The 22,030-nt window shown below is 55.7% G+C and overlaps 1 protein-coding gene across 2 annotated transcripts in view; it reads right to left on the reverse strand.

Moving 5' to 3' along the window:
• Positions 1 to 22,030, reverse strand: part of IGSF21 (immunoglobin superfamily member 21) — a 238,182-nt gene that overhangs the window by 26,136 nt on the left and 190,016 nt on the right. For both annotated transcript variants that reach the window (XM_041765187.1, XM_041765188.1), the window contains exon 4: positions 12,481 to 12,599. In XM_041765187.1, the coding sequence (XP_041621121.1) occupies positions 12,481 to 12,599 (119 nt within the window). The remainder of the gene's footprint in view (positions 1 to 12,480; positions 12,600 to 22,030) is intronic.

Below are 22,030 nucleotides of genomic sequence, written 5' to 3' on the forward strand. Positions count from 1 at the left end.
AGGCGCTGCAGTTTCAACAGCCACATATCACTTGTAATTAAGGGGCCTGTCCCAGGGAGGGGAAGTTTACCTTCTGCCGGAGACACTAAATCCAGCTCCCGGTGGTGGAGGGGATAAAGCATCGCCCTGACCTACCACTTGTCAAGGTTTAATGATGCACCTGCAGGCCTGCTCCAGTGGGGTCCGGGAGGCTGCAGCCGAGAGGGGCAGGTAGTCGGTGCAGAGAGGCAACCCTGCAACAAGGCCTGAGCCCCCGGGTCTGCGAGACCCTGAAAGTCAAGGGAGCTGGCGAGGGTCTCAGGGGCGGCAGCCACCTGCCCAGACAGTCCCGGGAGCAGAGGGGTCTCTCCAGCTTGGCTCAGGAGGGCACAGAGGGCCATTCTGTGAGAGGCTATGCAGAGGCTCCTCAGCCGGGCCGTCTGGGGTTTGAATACAAGCTCCGCCGTTCGCTGGCTGGGTGAGCTTGGGCAAGCTACTTAACCTCTCTGGGCCTGTGCCCTCCTGATCAAAACGGGAATGATACAAGTACCCATGTCCTGGCGTAGTGAGCATCAAATAAATTAATGAATTCAACATATTGGAGTCACATTTGACACCCGTAGCTGCAAAATTCACCATTATTCTAGCCTGGCTATCCCACGTGAAGAGGAATGTCTCAGTTGTTCCCCCAAAGCAAGTACCCACGTCGTGGGTACTTATAATAGTGGTCGAAGCAGGACTTGTATGGGTGAGGGACGAGAGGGCGAAAGGTTTGTTTCCCTCACACGAAGGCTGGTGACATTCGCTCTGTGGCCCAGTGGGCAAGACGCAAAAAGCAGCACGTGCTGCTCAACTAAGCCCCCTGCTCCTTGCAGCCTCAGTTACGGGCCAGAGAGGTTATGGAGCTTTCCGAATCGCACCCAACGGGCCCTTCGGAGGCCTTGTCTCCACCCCAGCTCGGGGCCTCGGGTCCCCACAGGGGAAACAAATCAGAGAACGTTTGGGTCCGGGTTCATACTCCAGGCTTCCTCCACGAGCAGACTCGGCTTTCTCTTCTGTAACACGGGGGATGCTGATCTTGCTGACTCCCCAGACGGCTGGGAGGAGCAGCTGACGGGGCGGCCCGAAGGCTGCGTGTGTCCCTGTGCAGGGGAGCGCTGGTGTCCGGCCCGGGCCCATGCGGCTGCCGTGTTGCCCCACATTCTGTCTTCCTGGCGGCCTCGTGTAGCGGGAGAATCGGGGGCTCCTCCTTCCAGAAGACCCGAGCTCGAATCCCAGCCCGCTCACTGCTGTGGGATGTAGGGTAGGTTCCCCGCCCTCTCCGAGCAGTGTGTCCCCTGTAACTGAGGCCGCGTGGGGCCAGCCTGGGGGCGGGGAGCCTAGGGGTGGGACAGTGGGTAACGGAATGTGCTGGGCCTGTGGCTGAGGGCACAGAGTGGGCTGCAGTCAAGGGCATGGCTTCTTGGCAGGGCCGTGTTCAGACAGGGAGGGATGGAGGATTCTAGAAGCCTGTCCAGGAGGCGGTCAGCAGGCTCGGGCCTTTGGGGCCGGAGCTGGGAAGTGACTGTCCTTGGTAGATGACCCAGTTAGCTCCAAAGTGCTCCTCCGAGCCCCAAACCCATCTGTCTGGCCCCTGTCTGAACTGGCTCTCAGCCGGTGCCCTAGGCTAGCGGCAGTCCTGTGGGCGGGCAGGCGGGCAGAGCGAGCATCCTTCCTCCGGGTCCCTGGCCAGGTTGGGGCACTCAAGGCACTTAAGCGCACGTTCCCCGAACATGCTCTTCGGTCCGGCCTAGAAGACCCTGGCCACCTGGCCCCGCCGTCTGGGCTGCAGCCCCCTCCAGCAGCCGACGCCTGCCAGCTGTCTCGGGCCCCTGCTGCCCATCGCGCCGTCCCCGCAGAAGCTCCAACGAGCAGGGAGGAGGCCTGCAGATGTCCCTAGGACGCAGCCCTGGCCTCTCCACCCCAAAGCGCGTTTCCTGCCTTCGCCGTCTGCTGAGCGAGACCACAGTTGGGGACCACCGTCCCCAGCAGGGCCAGGTCCTGCCATGTTCCCACAGCCGCTCCCATCTTCCCAGTTGGTCCTCACGTCCTGCGGCTTCTGTATGGAAACGCCTCGCACGTCTGGCCCCTGTGGCCCAAGCCCCGGGCTGGCTGGTGTCATCTCTCCCCCTCTGGCTGCCCGCCCTGCCCTCGGAACCTGCCCGCAGACCCAGGCCACCAGCCACCACAGCCCCGTGGGCCGGGGACCTCCACACCCCAGTTTCCAGATGCCGTAACTGGGGTTGGGGAGGCTTGGACCGCAGCTGGGGCTCTGCTCTTGCTCGGCCCCTGCTGCCGGTGCCAGTCTTGGACAGTCCTCGCCGCCCGGCGTGGACAGCTCCCCCTGGCTGGCGTCACTCCCTGCAGCTCTGACCCTGTCCCCTGGGGCCCACTGACATATCCAAGGTGGAGGTCAGGACAAGTGCCTCTTTTAAGAGCACTCTGTGAGCAGAGTCAGGACATGGGACTTTACGTTTCCTGTCCCAGCAGGGGGATGCTACTGTAACCACCATTTAGCAGATGGGGAAACAGGCCCAGGAGATGAAACAAACCGCCTGCCAGTGCAGGGTGGGGGCTCTGCCGAAGGCTCTGGAGCCAGCCTGCCTGAGTTCGAATCAAGTTCTCCCCTTGCTAGGCCTATGCCCTTGGGCATGTGCAGTAGGCTCTCTGCTTTCACACTTGCACAAAGGGGAAGGTAATCGTGGGCCCTCCTTAGGGGGCTGTTAGGCCAGGGAGTAAACAGGTGCAAAGCAGAACCATGCCTGGCATGTAGTAAATGCTCAGTAAATACTTGCCGCTTTTATTATCGGGAGTTCCAGAACTGGGTTTAAAATCTATGGCTGGATCCAAGGCCCACCCCCGTAACCACTCCTCAGCTCTCTAACGGAGTAAACACTTTTTCTAGTCAATCTCCCCAAATAGAGGACTAATTCTTCACTGGGGACCACCCAGCCCTCTCCTCGTTCCGATGTGGAGGCCCTTGGGTACTCACTGTCACTCACCCAGAGTGGGTGGGGTGGGGGCCAAGGAGGGCAGGGGGCTTGGGGGTGGGCCTGCCTGGAGAGAGAAGTGCCCAGGCCTCGTCCTCAGGACCCTGGGGGCTTCTGGGGTGGGAGATGGAGATTTGGGTTTGTGCGCTCTCTCCCTCTGCACCCCAAGCTCCTCTGTCGCTCTGGCTTGGATCCCAACCCGTCTCCTCCTCCTATTTCTGCTAGCAGCCTGTGGCCACTGCCATCGCCTGGGGCCAGTTCATGTAATTAGTGTAAGCCCAGCAGGCAGCTATCCGCTCAGGCTCCAAGACAGGGAATGAACCGATCATTTCCCACCCAGCAGGCATCGTGGGCTATGGAGAGGGCTTTGTGGCAGCTCCGAGTCTCGAGTCTCGCCCCCCAGCCACCCCGCTTGGGGCGCCCCAGGGATTCTCAGACCAGCGGCCTCCCTCCATTGACCTAAGCTGTTCCCTGGTCTGCCACATACTCGGGGCACGTGCTGGATCTACCTGGGAGACGCACATCTCCCCACGGCTGTCCTGAGCACAGGCAGGCTTCTCGAAAGGGGTTCTGCAAACCGCTGCCTGCTTTCCCACTTAGCGTCCTTCAGAGATGCAGAGCCGCATTTCTTCTTTTTGCTCAGATCCATGGAAGCAACACCAGATCTTTGAGGGGTGCAGGCTCTGCCCTCAGCCCTCAGACTCCCCACCCACCTTGGAGCCATAGACATTTCTCCTTTCCAGGTCAAGAGAGGTCCTTGACACTCCAATTATTGGTCCTGGAATGAGCTCCTTTTTCTAGAGATGGGCACCAGGCTGGATAGGATTCAAGAATTTGGCATTAGAAAGCAGAGCTCCAGATCTCTGGAAATCCTAGGTTCTGGCCTGGCCTCATGGAGGTGAGCTCAGCTCTGTCACATGGTGTAGGATCCTCTCCCCTGGGAGCACTGACCAGCCCCAGGTGAGCTTCTCTTCATGGGAAAGCTCGAGGAACCAGCCCCAGGAGGACCTCCTGGGGACTCACTGCCCAAGTCACACAGCAGGGGAGCAACAGAGCCAGACTGGAGATGGCCAGATGGCTTTTAAAAAGCATCAGAAGTACATACAGAAGGAGAGACGTATAGGTCAACGGAATAGAATAGAGACCAGAAATAAACCCTCACATTTATAGTCAATTGATTCCCAGCACGGATGCCAACACAATTCAGTGGGGGGAAAGGAGTCTGTTCAGAAATGGTGCAGGGACAAGTGGACATCCACAGGCAGTTGATGGAGGCAGATGCCTCCTCCACAGCATGTGCAAAAATTAATTTGAAATACATCATAGTTTTGTCTCTCCTCCGGCATCCAAGATGCCGAAAGGAGGTGAAGGGGGAGAAAGGTGGCCCCGGCCCCTACTGTTGTGAAGAAGCAGGAGGCCAAGAAGGTGATCAATCCCCTGTTTGAGAAAAGGCCTAAGAATTTGGGCATCAGACAGGACATCCAGCCCCCAAGGGACCTCACCTGCTTCATCAAATGGCCCTGCTACCTCTGGTTGCAGCAGCAAAAGGGCTATTCTCTACAAACGTCCAGTTCACCCAGGCCTTGAACCGCCAAGCAGCCACTCAACAAACACAAACCAGAGACAAAGCAAGAGAAGAAGCAGAGACTGTTGGCCCCAGGTTGAGAAGAAAGCTGCCGGCAAAGGGGAGGTCCCCACTAAGAGGCTGCCTGTCCTTCGCCCTGGGATTCATATGTCACCACGTTGGTGGAAAACAGGAAGGCTCAGCTGGTAGTGATCACACTTGCTGTGGATCCCCCGGAGCTGGTTGTCTTCCTGCCTGGGTGGCAGCATCCTGGTCTGAAGTTGGCGGCTCACATTGCCAAGTTGGAAAAGGCAGAGGGTAAAGAACTGGCCACCAAACTGGGCTGGGTGGACGCCGTTGAATTTTCCGTACATAAAAGTAATAAAAAGTTCTCTTTTGGCTAATGTCAAAGAAAAAAAAGAAAGAAAGAAATAGATCATAAACCTAAATGTGAGAGTTTTAAACTATTAAAACTCTTAGAAGGAAAATAGGAGTAAATTGTGACCTTGGGTTAGGCAAAGCCTCCTCTGCTATGACACCAAAAGCAGAAGCAACAGAAAGTAAATAGGTGGAGTGAACTTCATCCAAAAGAAACCCTTTCGTCCTTCAAAGGGCACCAACAAGAAAGGGAAAAGATAACTCACAAAAGGGGAAAAGATATGCAAATTGTACATCTGAAGGGGCCCTTGTATCTGAAATAAAGAATGCACACAGCTTAATGATGAAAAGACAACCTAGTTGAAACGAGCCAAGGATCTGAAGGTATTTCTGCAGAGAAGGTATCCAAATGGCTAAAAAAAGCACATGAAAGGATGATCAACATCATCGGCCATTAGAGAAACACAAAGCACAAGCACAATGAGGACCACTTCACGTCCACCCGGATGGCTGTAATCAGCGAGACAGGGAGTGGGAGCTGGGGAGGGTCTGGAGAGATGGGGACCCCCAATGACGCAGGAGCCAAAGTAAAATGGCGCAGCTGCCTGAAGTCCCTCAACAGGTTAAACACAGAGTTGCTATTTGGTCCAGCAATTCCACTCCTGGGTATACACCCAAGAGAACTGCAACTAAACGTTCACACAAAAACCTGTCCATGAATGTTCACAGGAGCAATACTGATAACGGCTGGAAAGTGGAAACGTCCATCCACTGGCGACTGTATAAAAGGACTGTCACGTATCAATGGAATATCACTCAGCCATAAAAAGGACTGAAGGACTGATGTGCGCTTCGATACAGGTGAAGCCTGAAAATCTTACACTAAGTGACAAAGACCCCATATTACTGTATGATCCCATTTATAGGAAATGCCCAGGCCAATCCATAGAGATAGAAGGGAGATTGGTGAAGGGCACCTGGGTGACTCAGTCCATTGGGCGTCCGACTCTTGATTTCAGCTCGGGTCATGATCTCAGGGCTGGGGATCGAGACCTGCATCGGGCTCTATACTGAGCATCATGGAGCCTGCTTGGGTTTCTCTCTGTCTCTCTCTCCCTCTGCCCCTCCCCATCACGTGTGTGTGCTCTCTTTCTAATAAAAACAAGAAAAAAAGAAAAGAAAAGAAAAGAAAAGAAAGAAAAGAAAAGAAAAGAAGGAAAGTAGATTGGTGATTACCTAAGCCTGGGGCAAGAGTTGTGAGATGGGGAGTCATTGCTAAAGGGCACAGGGTTTCTTTTGGGGGCAGTGAGAATCCTCTAAAGTTGGTTGCACAACTAAAAGCGTGTGCACAACTCATGAGTATGCTAAAAGCTATTAAATTATATACTTTAAGTGAGTGAATTATATGTTATATGAATTATAGCCCAATAAAACAGCTTTAAAAAAAAAGAAAAAAAGGCACCAGATGCACTTAATAAAAATTCAGTAAAACATACTGAAAAAAGATAAAAAGCGAGCTGTGCAAAGTTCATTAACAACTCTCCTCTGGAGAGGGACCCGTGTCACCTGGCTCCAGAGTTGGAAAGCATTTGGTGTGGTTTGGTGCCATGATGGCCTTGGGTTCCAAAATTCTTCCTTTATCTGCTTGGAAGTCTACAGAAGAGAGACGGGGATCCCAAGATAGAACATTTTTACTAATGCTCATTAATATGTTATGACTTCCAGTGGAGCAGAATGGGTAAGTGTGTAGGATGCCCTGGCCTGTCTCTACCCCTGGCGGGCCGGGGATCCGAGGCAAGTGGCATACCTATCACTTCCCTCATCTGGCAAGGAATTGGCGGTACCCATCTTCCAGAGCTTTTGAAATTATTTCATAAGTTAGTATATGAAGACCTTAGCACGGTGCGTGGCACATTAGCAAACGCTCAGTGGAGGACAACCCGTGTGGTTGGGGGCAAGGGTATCAGCTTCAGAGTCAGATGCAAACCCTCCCCTGTTACTTCCGGGCTCGGTTCCTGTTGTGGGTCACATTGTGTCCCTGAAAAAGATGTGCCGAGATCCAAACCCCCAGCACCTGCGAATGTGATCTTATTTGGAAAAAGGGGCTTCGCAGATGGAACCAAGTTAAGATGAGATCATCCCGGGTCAGGGTGACCATTGGTTCACGGCATCCTGGGGACGTAGCCCAGATCCCAAGCCTGGGGTTCTGCATCTGTATCGTGAGCTATCGATCTCTCTCGACGGCATCTAAGCTCCACGAGGCAAAGACTTTCCTTTCTCCCCCACATGCCCAGCCCCCAGAACTGTGCTTGGTCCTGGGCAGCTGCTGAGTAAGGCGGCGTGGGATCAGGTGCATGGAGGTCTCAAGTCCACGTGCTCAGGTCTCACCTTCTCGCAGGGACCTTGCAGAGCACCCTGTTCGAAACACCCACTTGGGACACCCGGGTGGCTCAGTGGTTGAGCATGTGCCTTTGGCTCAGGTCGTGACCCCAGGGACCCGGTATCAAGTCCCACACTGGGCTCCCCACAGGGGGCCTGCTTCTCCCTCTGCCTGTGTCTCTGCCTCTCCCTTTGTGTCTCTCGTGAATAAATAAATAAAATCTTCAAAAAAAAAACAAAAAAAACAAAAACAAATAAAACAGCCCACTTGTCCCAGGCTGTGCCTGCATCTGCTTTGCTCGACCACCCTCTGACATCCACGGGCTCCAGCGAGATCTCCTTGTTCCGGGTGCCTCCCTTCCTGCACCGCCAGGTCCACGAGGACCAGGGATTTCATCTGGCTCATTACTGAAGCAGAATCCAGCACCTACAGCAGCACCTGGAAGGTACTAGGTGCTCAACAGATGTCTGTTACATAAGTGAAGAAATGAAGGATGGAGGAATGAATGATTGAGGTTAGGAATGCCTGTGCGTGGACATCCAAGTGACCTTCTCATCCATTTTAAGAAAAGAGAGAAAACCACTCTGGTGTCATTTTCCCTAGGACAAAGGCTCAGTACTGGACTGTCCATGCCACAAGTGGATGCTGACCAGGATTTGGACACAGGTCTGCTGGACTCCAAGTCTGGTGCTCCTTTCAGAAGGTTTGAGTGCCGAGTGCTCCTGCTCAGGGCTCGGACCCACGGAGGCCCGCACTGTCCCAGCTCTGCACACCCCCGCCCGGCCCCCATGCTTGACATTTGCATCAAATGTCAAATATCAAAGGTGGGGACGCGTCCCTTGGGAGCCGGGAGTCGCTGTTAGGTGCACGAGCTCTGGTCTCGGGCAGACCTGGTGGGCGCCCCCAGCTCTCTCACTCGGGTCGGGGAACACTTTAAACGGTCAGAACCTCCTTCCCTCGTCTGCGAATGGGGAGGACGGTGCCTGTCTCGGGGGACACCCGTGAAGGTCGTGTGATTAACAGCGCACCGGGCGCACAGCGGCGGCCACGCAGCCTGTGCTTGATGGAAGGTGGCCTTGATTATTCGCTGCGGGCTGAAAGGCCCCCTCGGTGGCAGCCGCGTGCGGCGAGGGTGGCAGAGAAACCTTGCCTCTTGGTCTTCCGGGGGAACCAGGAGAGCAGCGTCTTCGGCTTGGGCGGGGGTGGGGGTCCTGGGCTCACATTTAATTGATTGTAACATCGCACCCTGAACATGCTCCCCCGCGTAACCTGCACCCCCAAGAAGAGCCTCTGCAATCCTTCCGTGACTGTGTATAATGCGTTCCTGGGGCCCAGCACGCAACTTTCAAATTGGCTTACAATTTATCTGCAGCTCGGATAAAAACATTTTAATGACTGTGTGCGGCACGATCCCTCGGTGTCACCCACGGGGCTCCCAAATGTCTTTTCCCACCACATAGCGGGGATGTTATAGGCGTGAAATTACAGCCGCTCTCACATTTTGATCTGCACCCCGAGGCCCGTGGAAACGGCGCGTTAGAATGTGCTGGATGCAGATGCAGGGGCGGCAGACAGGGGAGGCCGGCTCTCCCGCACAACCGCTCGGCGCTTGTGATGCACGTGGGGCCGTGGGACGTGCCCCGCTCCTCGTCTCCCTTCCCCCCTACTATCCTAGGAAGCTTCCCTTTGACCCCCAAATGGAGGAGGGGGCTAGTTGCCCCACTGTTGGTGGCCACGGTCCTTAGGGTCCTGTGTCGCACAAGCTTCCAATGGCCTCCATTCGCTCGTGGGTGCATGTGTGACGAGGAGGGGTCTATGCCATGTCACAGGCCCAGACAAGGAGCAGATTGTGGTGCTTGACACCCGCCCTGACATATATTTAAAGGCGGGTGTCAGGGAGCAGGTCGCAGAGTCACAGAACCTTCAAGTCTTTCTTATTGTGCCTGACGTGTGACTGTCATGATCCCTACCCGTCAGGAGAGATACTATTTATCGAGCACTTGGAACGTGCCCGGCGCTGGACTCAGTGCAGTACTGTCTCCTGGGGATCATCTCATTTAACCGCCCGACCTTGGCCGACCCACGTCCTTCTCTGACCCTGGGTCTGGGCGACAGGTACAGGGTAGTCCCTGCCACATAGGCTGACGTGGCTGCAGGAGCACCGGAGCCGCACAGCAGAGGCGACCTCGCACGCAGCCCCCAGTGTCTCCCAGCAACCCCACCACCACGCCCGACCTCCAGGACCTCGGCGAGCCACGGCAGGCCAGAGACAACGGTGCTGAGGACAATAAAGTCTGGCCTGTTGAACTTTTGGCTGCCTCGTCTGGGCTAAGTGCTTTGCAAACGTTATTTATTTATTTAAAGATTTATTTATTTATTAGAGAGAGAGCATGCAGGGGGGAGGGGCAGAGGGAGAGAGAATCTCCAGCAGACTCCCTGCTGAGTGCAGAGCCTGATGTGGGGTTTGATCCCACAACCCTGAGATCATGACCTGAGCTGAAACCAAGAGTTGGACAGCTAACCGACTGAACCATCAGGTGCCTTGCAAGCTTTATTTAAATAAATGAACTAAAAAAAAAAAAAAAACTTATATCCACTCTACATATGGGCATAGCCACCATTGTCCCTATTTTACAGATGGGAAAACTGAGGCCCAGGGAGGCTAACGAACACAATGAGGATCTGGGATTCAGCCCGAAACCTGAGTGTCCTTACTTTGCATAAAAGGGATTATAACACCTCCTGGCTCACAGGGCTGTCCCCAGGATTCCGTAAGATAATGCCCATGAAGCCAGAAGCTCATGCACTGTGAGGCACAGGCCGGGGGTGGACAGGAGCTGTGATATGGCTCAGCTGCAGGCTTAGCAGGCACGGGGTGGGGACCTGCCCAGGGACACCCTGAATTTGCAGAGGCCAGAGCCCCTCCCCGAGTCTGGGGCCACTGGGTGGTCCTGCCCCTCCCTGGTCTCCCTGACAGCCTCAGCCTCCATTGGCCCCACCCCAGATGGCTGCCACCTGCCATCGGGAGGAGCCCAGACAGCAAGATCGGAGGAGAAGAGTCTCAGCCGGCTGTGCCCGGGGCAGAGAGAGGAGCCTTGCTCAGGCAGGCCCAGCAGGTCAGCGGTGCCATCCCGGTTGGCCCCATAAGATGGTAATGGATGGTACGAATGTCAGGGCGAGGAGGGGGCTTAGGACCATCTTGCTGTACCTCCTCATTGTACGGAGGATGACATGGAGGCCACGGAGGGAGGCCAACGTGCTCAGGGAGCTTTGGTGAATTACTGAGGCGTGTGGGCCTCACGGAGGAGGTGGCTTTTGAGGCCTCTGTTCTCGCTCACATAGAGAGAAACCTCAGCTGGAGCGTCGGTACCGCTTCCAGGGTGGGGGTTAAGATGCGTGGCTTCCGGTCCTAGCCAGGGCTGCGATCACAGGAAGATTTTGTGATCCCGGCTGTGTGACCTTAGGCAGGTTGCTTGCGTTCTCTGTGCCTTCATATCTGCGTCTGCAGAATGGGGCCAGTAACACTGGTACCCGCCCTCGGGCGGCTTGTGAGGACCGAAGGACGTAACATGGAAGGCACAGCCCAGCAGCCCCCAAGGGGCCCTCCTCGAGTCCTCCCCCTGAACTAGCTCTCACCCCACCCACGGCTGCTCTTTATCCCATCACCTGCCTGATTCTCTGCCCAGGATTTAGCACTGCCCACAGCTGCCTCTCACACGCATCTAAGTACGTTCGCTGCTGGTCTCATGCACCGAGACAAGCCCCCAAGGACCCTGTCCCATCGAAGGAGAGTGTCCATTGCCTACTCAATAAGTATCCGATGGCTAGATGATTACGCACGCGTCCCTCATCAGACTGGGAGCCCCTTGACGGCGCAAACTGAGTTTTGTTCTTCACCACATTCCCTGGGGTGGCCGGCCTGGGGCCGGGCACCAAGAACACTGTGGACGACCGCAAGAGGGAGGTTAACCTGGCACTGGCCCATCCCCCAGGAAGCCAGAACACACCGTGCGCTGCCGCTGCAGGAATCAAGGTCCCTCTGCAGGTCTGGCCTTTGGAGGTTTTCCATTTCCCCAGAAGCCGTGGCTTTCCACGGGGCCTTTATGCTTTCACTGATTGCCTGACTACGACAAGCTTTGTTTCCCCGGTAAATATCATTTGATAAGAAAATCAGAGAACACTGGGAGTCGGGGCCAAGTCCCGGAATTCCGGCAGCAGAACTGGAGAGCGTGCCCGACGAGGACGTCAGCACCCGCAGGGGTTTCTGAGGCTGCATGGAGCCAGGCCCTTGTCCTAAAGTGGAGAAACCGAGGCTGGGGTGGGGTGGGGGGACACAGCCAGCCAGAGACAGGCACTCCCATTATTATCCCCACCTCGCAGATGTGGAAATGGAGTCACAGACGCAGGGTCCGAACCCAGGACATCCTGACACCCAGGCCACTGCACTTTCTCACTGATCACTTGATGCTTCCGTGTCCCAGGAGAGGCCGTGGGAGGTCCAGGGTCAGATTCACTCTCTGTAGCCAGTGTGTTGGGTTGTCCTGCCTCCGAGGTGGGGGGCCTGCCCCCACTGCATGGTCCCCACGGGCACGTCTATGAACGTGGCTCTTGGCTTCAGGCGGGAAAGGCTCCCCCACAGCTGCCCCCGTGCTGCCCAGCACCTCCCTCCCTCCCTGTGTCCTCACTGGGTCTCAGGGCCCGGAGCTGGGAGTCCACGAATGGCCCCCCAGGCCCACCTCCCACCCCTGCCTTACAGAAGTGGACATTGAGCACCAGGACCACTGCTCCCCCCCCCCCCCCCGGGGAAGCCCTCACTCCTCCTTCAGCTCCTCATTTGTCCCAGCCAAGGTGTCAGAGCTCCTCCAAAGTGCCCAGGCCACGGGGATCCAGGGCCGAGGTACAGCCCTGCCTTCCTGAGGTTAGGGTATCAGTGCTGGTGGGAGAAGGGCTTCCCGAGATGAAATCCTCGGGTGGTAAGGCCACACCCATCCTATCTCCTCATTCCTCGAGGCAAGAGTGGGAAAGAAGAGGGTTCGTTGCCTCCCGTTGCTTTGGCAGGTGGTTCCCAGGACAGTCTCTCTATGCACCCACTCGCACGCCCCTGCCCACGCTCCTGACTGTGACTCTGGGGCTGGGGGCCCTGCACTCACCCATGACGTTGAGGAAGATGTTGCCCGAGGCCAGGACCACTTTCTCTCTCGTGGCGCGGTCGTAGATGCCCACGTGGCACTCGTAGGGACCGTTGTCTGAGATGCGGACCTCGGGCAGCCTGTAGGGGAGGCAGAGGGGCAAGATGAGGGCCTTTCATATGGCGTTGGGTGGCACAGCGTCCCACCCCCCAAAACAACACCGAGCCCCACTGTTCAGCCTTTGCTCCACAAACGCTTCCAGGACCCTCACATGCTCCTGTGCTGTGCTGAGGGCAAAAGCAACATTTATGGAGCACCGACTGTATGCCAGGCCCTGTGTTCGATGCTTCGGGAGGTGAAGGGTGGGGGCTGTGTGTTCAACCCGAATTGCATCTGTGCTCCTTTCAGCTTCTGAGAACTGCGGATGGTCATGGTGCCCAACCCTAGAAGCTCCAGGTGTGACCAGGGTAAGAGGCACCTGATCTGTGGCACAGGCTCAGAACTGTGTCCTAGCACGTCCCCTCCCTCAGCCCTCTACACAGGATCGCTATTCCCATCGTGGACACTGAGGCTCCAGAGGGGGCACAGGTGTCCCCCCTTCCTCTGCCACCAATATGGCTAAGTAGAGCCATGGTGGGGATTTGAATTCTTCTTTCCACACTGCCTTGCTGTCGCTTTATGTCCGGCCTTGGTGGCTTGCGGAGAAACACAGTACACTCCTTATCTCCAAGGAGCCCCACCTCGTCCCAGCCGAGCAGCACTCCCATCACTCAGAGGGTGAGCCCATCTGAACACAAAGTGGGGAGCATCTGGTTCTCTCTGAGGTCCTTGGGAGGGAGATTTGGCCCGGAGGGAGGGCGGCTAGGTCGCTGCTGCATCAGGGACATCTGGGGTCCTCCGGCACGTTGCAGCTTTCTCTGGGCCTGGTCATGGGGCCAAAGGGGAGCCTCATCAGGCTTAGAGGAAGTGGGGTCTCTCGGTTTGGGTCTCAGGTTGTCACACTGCAGCACAAAAGTGAAGAAGCGCTCGGTCACGGTCACGGAGGCCCTATGCACCCCGCTGGCTCCCCCAGGCCCTGCGATCAGAGAGGGCGGGTTAAGAGCACAGGCTCCGGGGTGTGGGTCCCGCCCTGCCACCCCGAGGAGAGAGGTTCCTTCCATCCGGCTTTGTTCCCACCCCCTCGTGGACACAGTGACTCTCAGCCGAGCCACGTGCTCCCATCTGCCTCTGCCGCGCAGTCCAACCTCAGACTCACTCCCTTCTCTCCTGTCCGCTGCCCCCCATCCTTGTCTCCCAGCTCCGTCCGCTCCTGACTCAGTGCTCCCCACACCTGGGCCCTCAGCCTGGGTTCCAGGCGGCTGGCTGGCTCCTCGGGGAGCCGGCACACATTAGCATAAACAAACACCTTCATTTACATAGACTGCGCAGAGGTTGACATCTGGTCTACCGACTGTCATAAAAGGACTGGGAGGATGGAATTTTCACCAGGGAAACTTTGCGGGGTGGGTGGGTGGGTGGGGGGAGAGGCTGTCTTCCTCTCCTCCCCCACCCACCCGCGGAGGAGCACCCTGTCAGTGGGAACAGCAGGGGACTGTCTCCCCTCGGGAGCTATTTTGTTTGTTCGTAACCCAGCTAGGCTGGAAAAGCAGCCCCTCCACCGGGCTCGGGTGCTGAGTGACAGTCGCCTACCGTGACATGTTTAGGTGACACTCGTAGGTATCAGTCATACGGGCGACCTGTTTAAATGACTTGTGGAGGTGACATGTGTGCAGGCGACATGCTGAGGCGACAGCCCTGTAAAGAAACAGGCTCAGGAGACACGTGTAGCTGGCAGGCACCCAGGTGAGGTAATGAGGTAACGGCGACAGGGTTGGCACACAGGTGGAAACGCGCAGGTAACTGCCATGCGGGGGATACACGCAGACGTGTTTGTGTGACAGCAACGCAGGTGACACGTTCAGGTCACTGCTACCTGGATGACGTGCTCACGTGACAGTAACATAGGTGGTATGTTTGGGCGACTCGTGTAGACGACACAGTGCAGGTGGTTGGAGGACTGCCCAGGGGACACCTGCATTGGTGCCTTGTGAAGAAGGCAGCTTGCCGCCTAGGACTCTGTGCAGAACCAAGTGTTCCTTCACTGTCGCTGGGCTCCCTAGCTCCTCCAATGGCCCCAGTCCTGCTCCTGGGCACCGTCCTCCATCTCCCCGACCACACGCGGTGGCCAATCCTGGGGGCTCTACCTCGTAAGTACATCCCGCCCTACATCCACTTCCTTCCATCTCCCCTGCCACCACCTTTTCTCACCTGGAACGTGGGGGAAGGGTGGGGGGATGGAAGGTTAACCGGTTTTTCTGCCCCTGCTATGATCCACTCAACTCCTAGAACCCAGATCTTTTCAAATGTCAATAGAATTAATGGCACTTCTCTACCTAAAGCCCTTCATAGACATCTCTCTGCTCTTAAGAGTAAGACCCCACTGCTTATCTTGGTCAACAGCGTGCTGGCCTCCGCCACATCTCCAGCCACCCCTTAGTAGCCCTGCCCTCTTCCAGCTACGACGGTGTTCCTTCCAATCCTCTCAGGTGCCAACTGCCTTCTTTAAAAAAAACAAAAACAAAAACAAAACAAACAAACAAAAAAACTTAAATTTGGAATCCTTTCGGATCTACGGAAGAGTCGCATGGAGAAGAGAGCATTTCCATACGTCCCTCACCCAATTTCCCTCATTGTGAACATCTCACACGACCACGGTACAGTTGCCAGACTGAGCAGCCAACACTGATACATCACTATTAATTCAAGTCCAGACTCTTTCCAGATTTCCCCAGTTTTCCCACTAAATGTCCCTTTTCCGTTCCAGAATCCCATCCAGGACCCATCAGAGACGACACAGGCATATTTAGCCCAGCGCCCCGTGTGATGCAGCACTTTGGCCTGCAATATCCCCTTTCCCTGGGAATGATGCATTTTCTTCCCTCCGGCTGCATCCTTCAAGTTACAAGGGAGGGTCACTTTCTTGGTGACCACCTGGACCACCTGGATAACAGCCTCCCGGATCCATGCCTCTGGCAAATTGCCTTTCAGTTCCTCTCCTCTGAGGGTGGAGTCTCTTTCCCAATTCTTGGCCTTGTGATTTGCTTTGACCAGTAGTATGTGTAGGTGTGCAAATTCCGAGCCAAGGTCCCAAAAGAAGTCTCTCTCTCTCTCTCTCTTTCTCTGTACCCCTGCTGCTCTCTCCTCCTCTACCTCCCTTTCCCTACTTCGTCCCTGAGAATAAGCCTTTGGTGTGGACAAGAGCGTGCAGAGACATGGAGACAGCCCCCAGTTGTCCCAGCCATGCCAGCCAAGGCCACATGCGGGAGGCGGGAGTGAACCTAGCCAACCCCTAGACTCATGAGCAACAATTCATGGTCATTGCTTTAAACCATCCAGGTTTGGGATGGCTCGTTACGCAGCAATAGCGAACCCAGACAGCAGGACTTGTCTAAATTGTCACTTGATGACTTACGCCTATGACTCCCGAACTCACCCTCCTCCCCTGCCATGCACAGTAAGCTCTGGGAAGGCAGAGCCTTGTGTGGCGCTTGCTCGCCATCCTGGTAGGTACCCAGTCAACACTCAGTACACGGGCGGCAACCCCCCAGGAGGCCGCAGAGTGCGCACGGAGAACCCTGTCTCCGTCTGTGCTGGAAAGCAGGTGCCAAGTCTACTTCTTACCTGCAGACCCAACAGTTTGCAGGGCACAGCTCTGCTTTGGACCAAACGCCTCCTTGTCTGCGCTCGTGCGCTCAGTGCTATCCTTCTAAAGTGGATTAAGCAGCCCAGAGGCCTCCTCTCCCCCGATGTGAGTGACATTGATCTGCATGCCGGATAAAAGGCCGTGCACAGATAGCAGGACCCTGAGGGGGCTGGGGCAAGAAGACCGACTCTCATCAGCAACGGGCTCCGATCAATAAACTATTAATAACTGCAAAGGTTTCTGGCAAAATCAGTGTAATGCAGTTTAGTGGCTGGAATTTACCAACATTGACGGCGGCCCTGAAGGGCATGTAATCATGTTTTTGAAAAACCGGACAGAGTTGGTGGGGGTCCTACGGGCTCTCCCTGTGGCCCCCGTGGCTCGGGTGAGGCCAGGCAAGGGCTGGTCACCGCGGCTACTGCCAGGCCCAGGGGCAGCACCAGTGTGTAGGCCTACTGTGTGCCATGCCCCGTGCTGAGCCGTAGGTGAGGGGCTGATACAGGGCCACAACGACTGGGTTCCTGCCCCCGTGCCTTTGCCCGGGCTGTGACCCCTGCGTCCACCCATCTTCCTTTCTTGTCCACATGGCAAGGCTCTAGCCAGCTTTCAAAGCCCAGCAGGTGAGTCTCCGCCTGTGATCCCAGCCCGTCGGACAGCTGAGAAGATGACATAATCCACAGGGCATAAATCAAGAGTTTGGCTCAGAGCTGATGCATCGGAGTCCAGGGGACTAGAATGTCCCTATGCCTCTATGCCTCGCAATCCTATATGCACAGAGGCAACACGACCAAAGTCAGAGAGTAGGCAACTGGACGCCATCCCTTGAAGCCAAGCCTGGAGGACGCCAGAGCCGCAGGACTGTCTTTGGGGCCCATCGCCGCACCCCCTACCGCTCCCGGGATCTTCCTTCACCAACTAGCAGGTGAGCTTGAGCCTTCTGGTACCGGAACTCGCCTCCACTGCTCCGGAGCGTATTTCTATTCTGAGCCCCACCACTATCCAGGTAATGAGAGCCATCTGCTTCCTGCCTGCTGGGAGACACGGGGAAGGTCTTTTAGTTTCCTTAATTCCCTTCCCCCAGCTTCCGGTGGGCCCCCTAATTCCCTAATTCGGCTGACTGCAATTCCCTGAGCAAGTTGTGTTCACATCCTCCACACCTGACCCGGCCTCACAGCCTCCGCTCGCCTCTCCTTTCGTGGCTTTGTCTCTCCACGGGGAAGAGTCCTAGATTCTCACGGAAGGGAGGTGGGGGACTTGGGAGCAGGGGGCAGGACTGGGGGGGGGGAACAGAAGGCATCGTTGAGCTTCCCTTCCTGTATCATGGGGGAATCCGGTGATCCAGAGAGTGGCATGTGCTGACACCGGAAGCCTGGACGGCTGAACAAGGCAAGTACGCCCTGAACAGAGCCTGGTGGCGCTTGTCAGATTCTTCCCTCTACACTGTTCCATGATTATTACATTTTAAAGAAATTATCAAGTGCTGACCAGCCCCCGAGGCACCCATTTGGGGTGTGAACTATGGATCCTGGAAGGCAGGGCAACACTTTTCAATAGCAACACTGCGGCCCTGTAACACATCCTTTCTATCCCGTCGGCCTATAGGTCTCCCCACATCTTAGAAGAAGTCGGCTGGACTTTAATTAAGTTGCTTTCAGATCAAGGTCATCATGACAAACATCCATCTCATCCTGCCACGTCTTAGGCGTAGTGCCACGAGTTAGGTCGGGTTGCTCCTATACTACATACAGGTCCCCTGGGATCCTTGCCTCTTAAATTTTTTTTTTCTTTGTCTATGACTTTATTGGGGCATGATTTTTTTTTTTTAAAAGCTTTATTTATTCATGAGACACACAGAGAGAGGCAGAGACACAAGCAGAGGGAGAAGCAGGCTCCCCGTGGGGAGCCCGATGCGGGACTCGATCCCAAGACCCCAGGATCACGCCCTGAGCCGAAGGCAGATGCTCAACCGCTGAGCCACCCGGGCGCCCCAAGGCACGCTCAACAAACAATAAACTGTACACAAAGTTTACACATTTGAGGGCTTTTGACATATGTAGACACCATTGAAACCATTCCCACAATCAAGCTAAAGAACATATCTGTCATCCCCCCCCCAGATTTCCTTGTGCCCATTTGTAACCCCCCAGCTCCCCAACCCCAGGCAACCACTGATCTGCTCTCTGTTCCTATAGATCATGTTTCCTAGGATTTCAGGGAAACGTATTTGCTCTATGAGAAAAGTATGCAGGGCCCTTACTGTAGGTGCTTCTGACCCTCTTTCCTTCTAATCTCTCAGGAGAGGGGGTTGCAGGGCAGGTGATGGACACCCGCTCTTCTTCTTTGCCTCCCTCTGCCCATTCTGCTGTGCCCGCAACCTCTCCACCTGTATCCATTCTTGTCAGCTCTCCTTGCCAGAGGCCCCTCCGGGCCATCCCCTCCCTACCGTGCTGCCAGAGTGACCTTATCACAGCGCGATGAGATCCGACAGGTCCTCCCCCAACTCAGAACCTTCCCTGGGCTTCCATCCTCCGGAGGCTCAAGCCCAAACTCAGTGAGACCGACACTTTCTCTGATCCGGACCCAGAAAGGAAGGAGGAAGGGATGGAGGGTGGAAAGGGAGCGTGTGGCCTCACATCTTTTGCCAAAATTCAACAATTAAATAAGAAGACTTGTCAGGCCCAAACTTTTTATTATCTCCCCTACTTAAAAAGCATTTTGTAACTCCGATGTCTTCATTTATCTACGCAGTTCCTCATTCCGGGTTAATGGAGGAGATTCAGGTAGCGACTGGTCCTTGGAGGCTCTGCTTTAATGAAGAGCAGAGAGATCCTTTTCATTTGTGTAACCATTGTTTGCATGGAAACGGAGCTTCCGAGGGGCTGGGAGAGACAGTTCCTTCGTGCAAGTAGGTTAAACACACCCCCTACAATCTTATTAGCTAGTGCCTGCCTCAGCTCTGCTCCCTGCCATCCCTGCTGGAAAGATCTCAAGTGGGAAGTAATGAAGTCTTCCAGTTCGTGCATCTGCCATGGCTCCCTGAGTGGCTGCCCCCACCGAGTCTCTCCCTGCCTCAAACACCTGTTCACTCTCCCAAGCTCAGGGTCACGCTCCCGCAACGCTGGGCTAACTCGTGTCGGACGCCCACTCCATCTCCACAGAGCCTGGAGGCAGGGCTAATAAAAATGGCCATAAAGTCTCTGGCAGCCATGGGTGGTGCCTTTGGGATGTTTGCTAATAAGACACTTGGAAAGGGTTTGCTGCTCTCTGGGAAGGGCGGGGCAGCTATTGGCCTGCCCCCCCCCCACACACACACCTGTGTGTTTGGCCCAGTGGCCCAGGTGTGCACCTGCTTAGCCAGCTTCAGCTGTTCCCCCCTCCCAGCTGCCCTCGTTGCTTCTGGCTTTCCCTTCACAGCCTTGGTGCCTGCGTGGATCCCCCAGTACTAGGAGATGGCCTGGCTACCGGGGGTCGTAGCCTTTGTGGCAACTGGCAGACGTGGGAAAGCAGCCAGGGACAGGTGAGAAAGGGCCTGGTCCAGGGGTGGGATCCTCTACCGGAGACTCTGGGAGGGTGCGGGGGTACAGACCTCAAACTTGAATGTACTCAAGAATCGACCCCCAGGGTCTGGTTGAAATGCAGATTCTAGGAGGTCTGTGCAGGGCCTGAGAAGGTCTCAGAAGCTCCCAGGTGATGCTGTTGCCACTGGCCAGCAAACCCAAGTCTCAGGTTCTCGGTACCTTCTCCCCACCCCATAGGTCCATCCGTCCACTTCACGCTGCCGCCTCCCACCAGACACACTCAGTGGTCCCCTTCCATTGGCTTCACCAAACCCCGAGTATCAGAACGTAGAGCTTGGAAGGCCTTGACAGGGGTGTGTCCGTAGTGAGTACCGTGGAGTAGAAATGATCTGAGGAGAGATCCTGCAGCTCCACATGGGTCTTTAAACCACGAGGGGCTCCCACAAAGCTGGCTGCACACGGAGCATGGCCTCCATCCCTCTCACTCTGCCCCCCCTGAGCCAGACCCTGCACCTGCTCCTGGTCTTCCAGCCTCTGAGAGAGATGTTGCTTTCTCAATCTTTCCTGGTCCCCTGAGGGTGAGTCCAAGCTCAATCTCACCCCAGAAAGTGGAACCCAGACCTTGGACTGAGATCAAGGACAAGTGGGGTCTCGTTCTACTTGGTGGGAACTTGGCTAATGTCACCTGAAGTGATAAGACCTGAGCCATCTGTCGTCATTAATACCTTCCTAGGGAGGCTGCCTGCGGGGGAGAGAAGGCTCAACTGCAATGGGATAGGGATGGGACATTCTGAAACCGAGAAACAATTCCCTCACCTCCTTTTGGTCAATTCCTGGGGGTTCTCCTCCAGCAAGCCCTTGACAGGAGCAGACTGGGGAAATGTGTCCCCTGGGCAGGCAGCCATGGGGACTGTACACGCAGAGACGCTGATGGAGGAGGGAGACTTGTCCTGTGCACACAGGATGTACATGGAGGAGGCTGGGGGTTTTGCCCCTTTAATATCAGATTTCTTCCTTTTTTTTTTTTTTTCAAAGATTTTATTTATTGATTCACGAGAGACACAGAGAGTGAGAGAGGCAGAGACACAGGCAGAGGGAGAAGCAGGATCCCCACAAAGAGGTCAATGTGGAACTTGATCCCAGGACCCTGGGATCACGATTTGAGCCAAAGGCTCAAGCACTGAGCCACCCGGGCGCCCCTAACAGCTGATTTCCCAATCCAGCCTGGTCTCCTTAACCAGGGCGACCAATCAGTCCTGGTTCGTCTAAGACTCTGCCCGTTTTAGAGCTGCCATTCCCAGGCTCTAGGAACCCTTCAGCTCCAGGCAAATCAAGCTGCTGGTCACCTTATATTTGACAAATGAGCAAACTAAAGAGAGAGGAGAGATCTGCCCTAGGCCAGACAGCAGTTCATGGCAGATCAAGGATGAGAGGCCAGGCCACCTGTGCCAGCTGATCCAGAGAGGGACCTGGGAAATGGGCCGCAGACGGCCCGCCGCTTGGGGGCCCAGGGACTGTAACAGCCTTACGGACCCCTCCTCGCACGGCGCACACACGGGCTGCTCCTGACCTGTGGCCGCTTCGAGCCGGAAGCCTCAGTGAGTCGGGGGCTCAACAAGCCTGAAATACCGGTGCCTTTTTTCACAACACAAAGCTGGAGAGTTTGGGTCTGACTTCTCTTGCCCCCGACCCAGCAGGAGAAGGACCTCTCAGAACTGCTCCCAGGAAGCCCGGAGCCGCCCCCCATCCCCTTCCAGCCACTTCCCCCTCCCCCCGGCTGGGGAGCCAGTCAAGGGTCCTGGCAGCTCCATGTAGTGGGCTCATTTGAGAATCTCTGAGCAGCACCACTTAGGGTTGAACAGGCTGTCTCGAATTGGGGGACCCAGGGACCAGGTGGAGGGGGCGGTGGAGAAGGTGAGGGAGCTCCAGGCAGGAGGTCTGGGGCTGCCAGAAAAAGGCCTTTAGCTAAGGGCCGAGCCCCTCCCTGGGCTCTGAGAGTTTCATTACCTTCTTCCTTGTGTGTTTTCCTCTTTCTTTTCTGAAACTGCCTGAACTCCTTTTTTTTTTTTTTTCCAGGGCCTTTGAAAAGCCATTAGTGATTTTCATCCCCCTTTCAATCTGAAAATGGTTTCCATCATAAAATGTCTCAGTGGGTGCAAAACATCTGTGGCTTCCAATCAAATGCAGAGCTGGTAGGGAGGGATGATGGGGAGCAGCAGCAGAGGAGGGGAGAAGTTCCAGAACATGCCAGCCTCCTCCGGCCCTGCCCCCAGCTTCCCTCCACAGGCTGGGGAGTCTCAGGCCCTGGCTG

Source organism: Vulpes lagopus, chromosome 8 (assembly GCF_018345385.1).
Source record: "Vulpes lagopus strain Blue_001 chromosome 8, ASM1834538v1, whole genome shotgun sequence".
NCBI classification, from domain to species: domain Eukaryota; kingdom Metazoa; phylum Chordata; class Mammalia; order Carnivora; family Canidae; genus Vulpes; species Vulpes lagopus.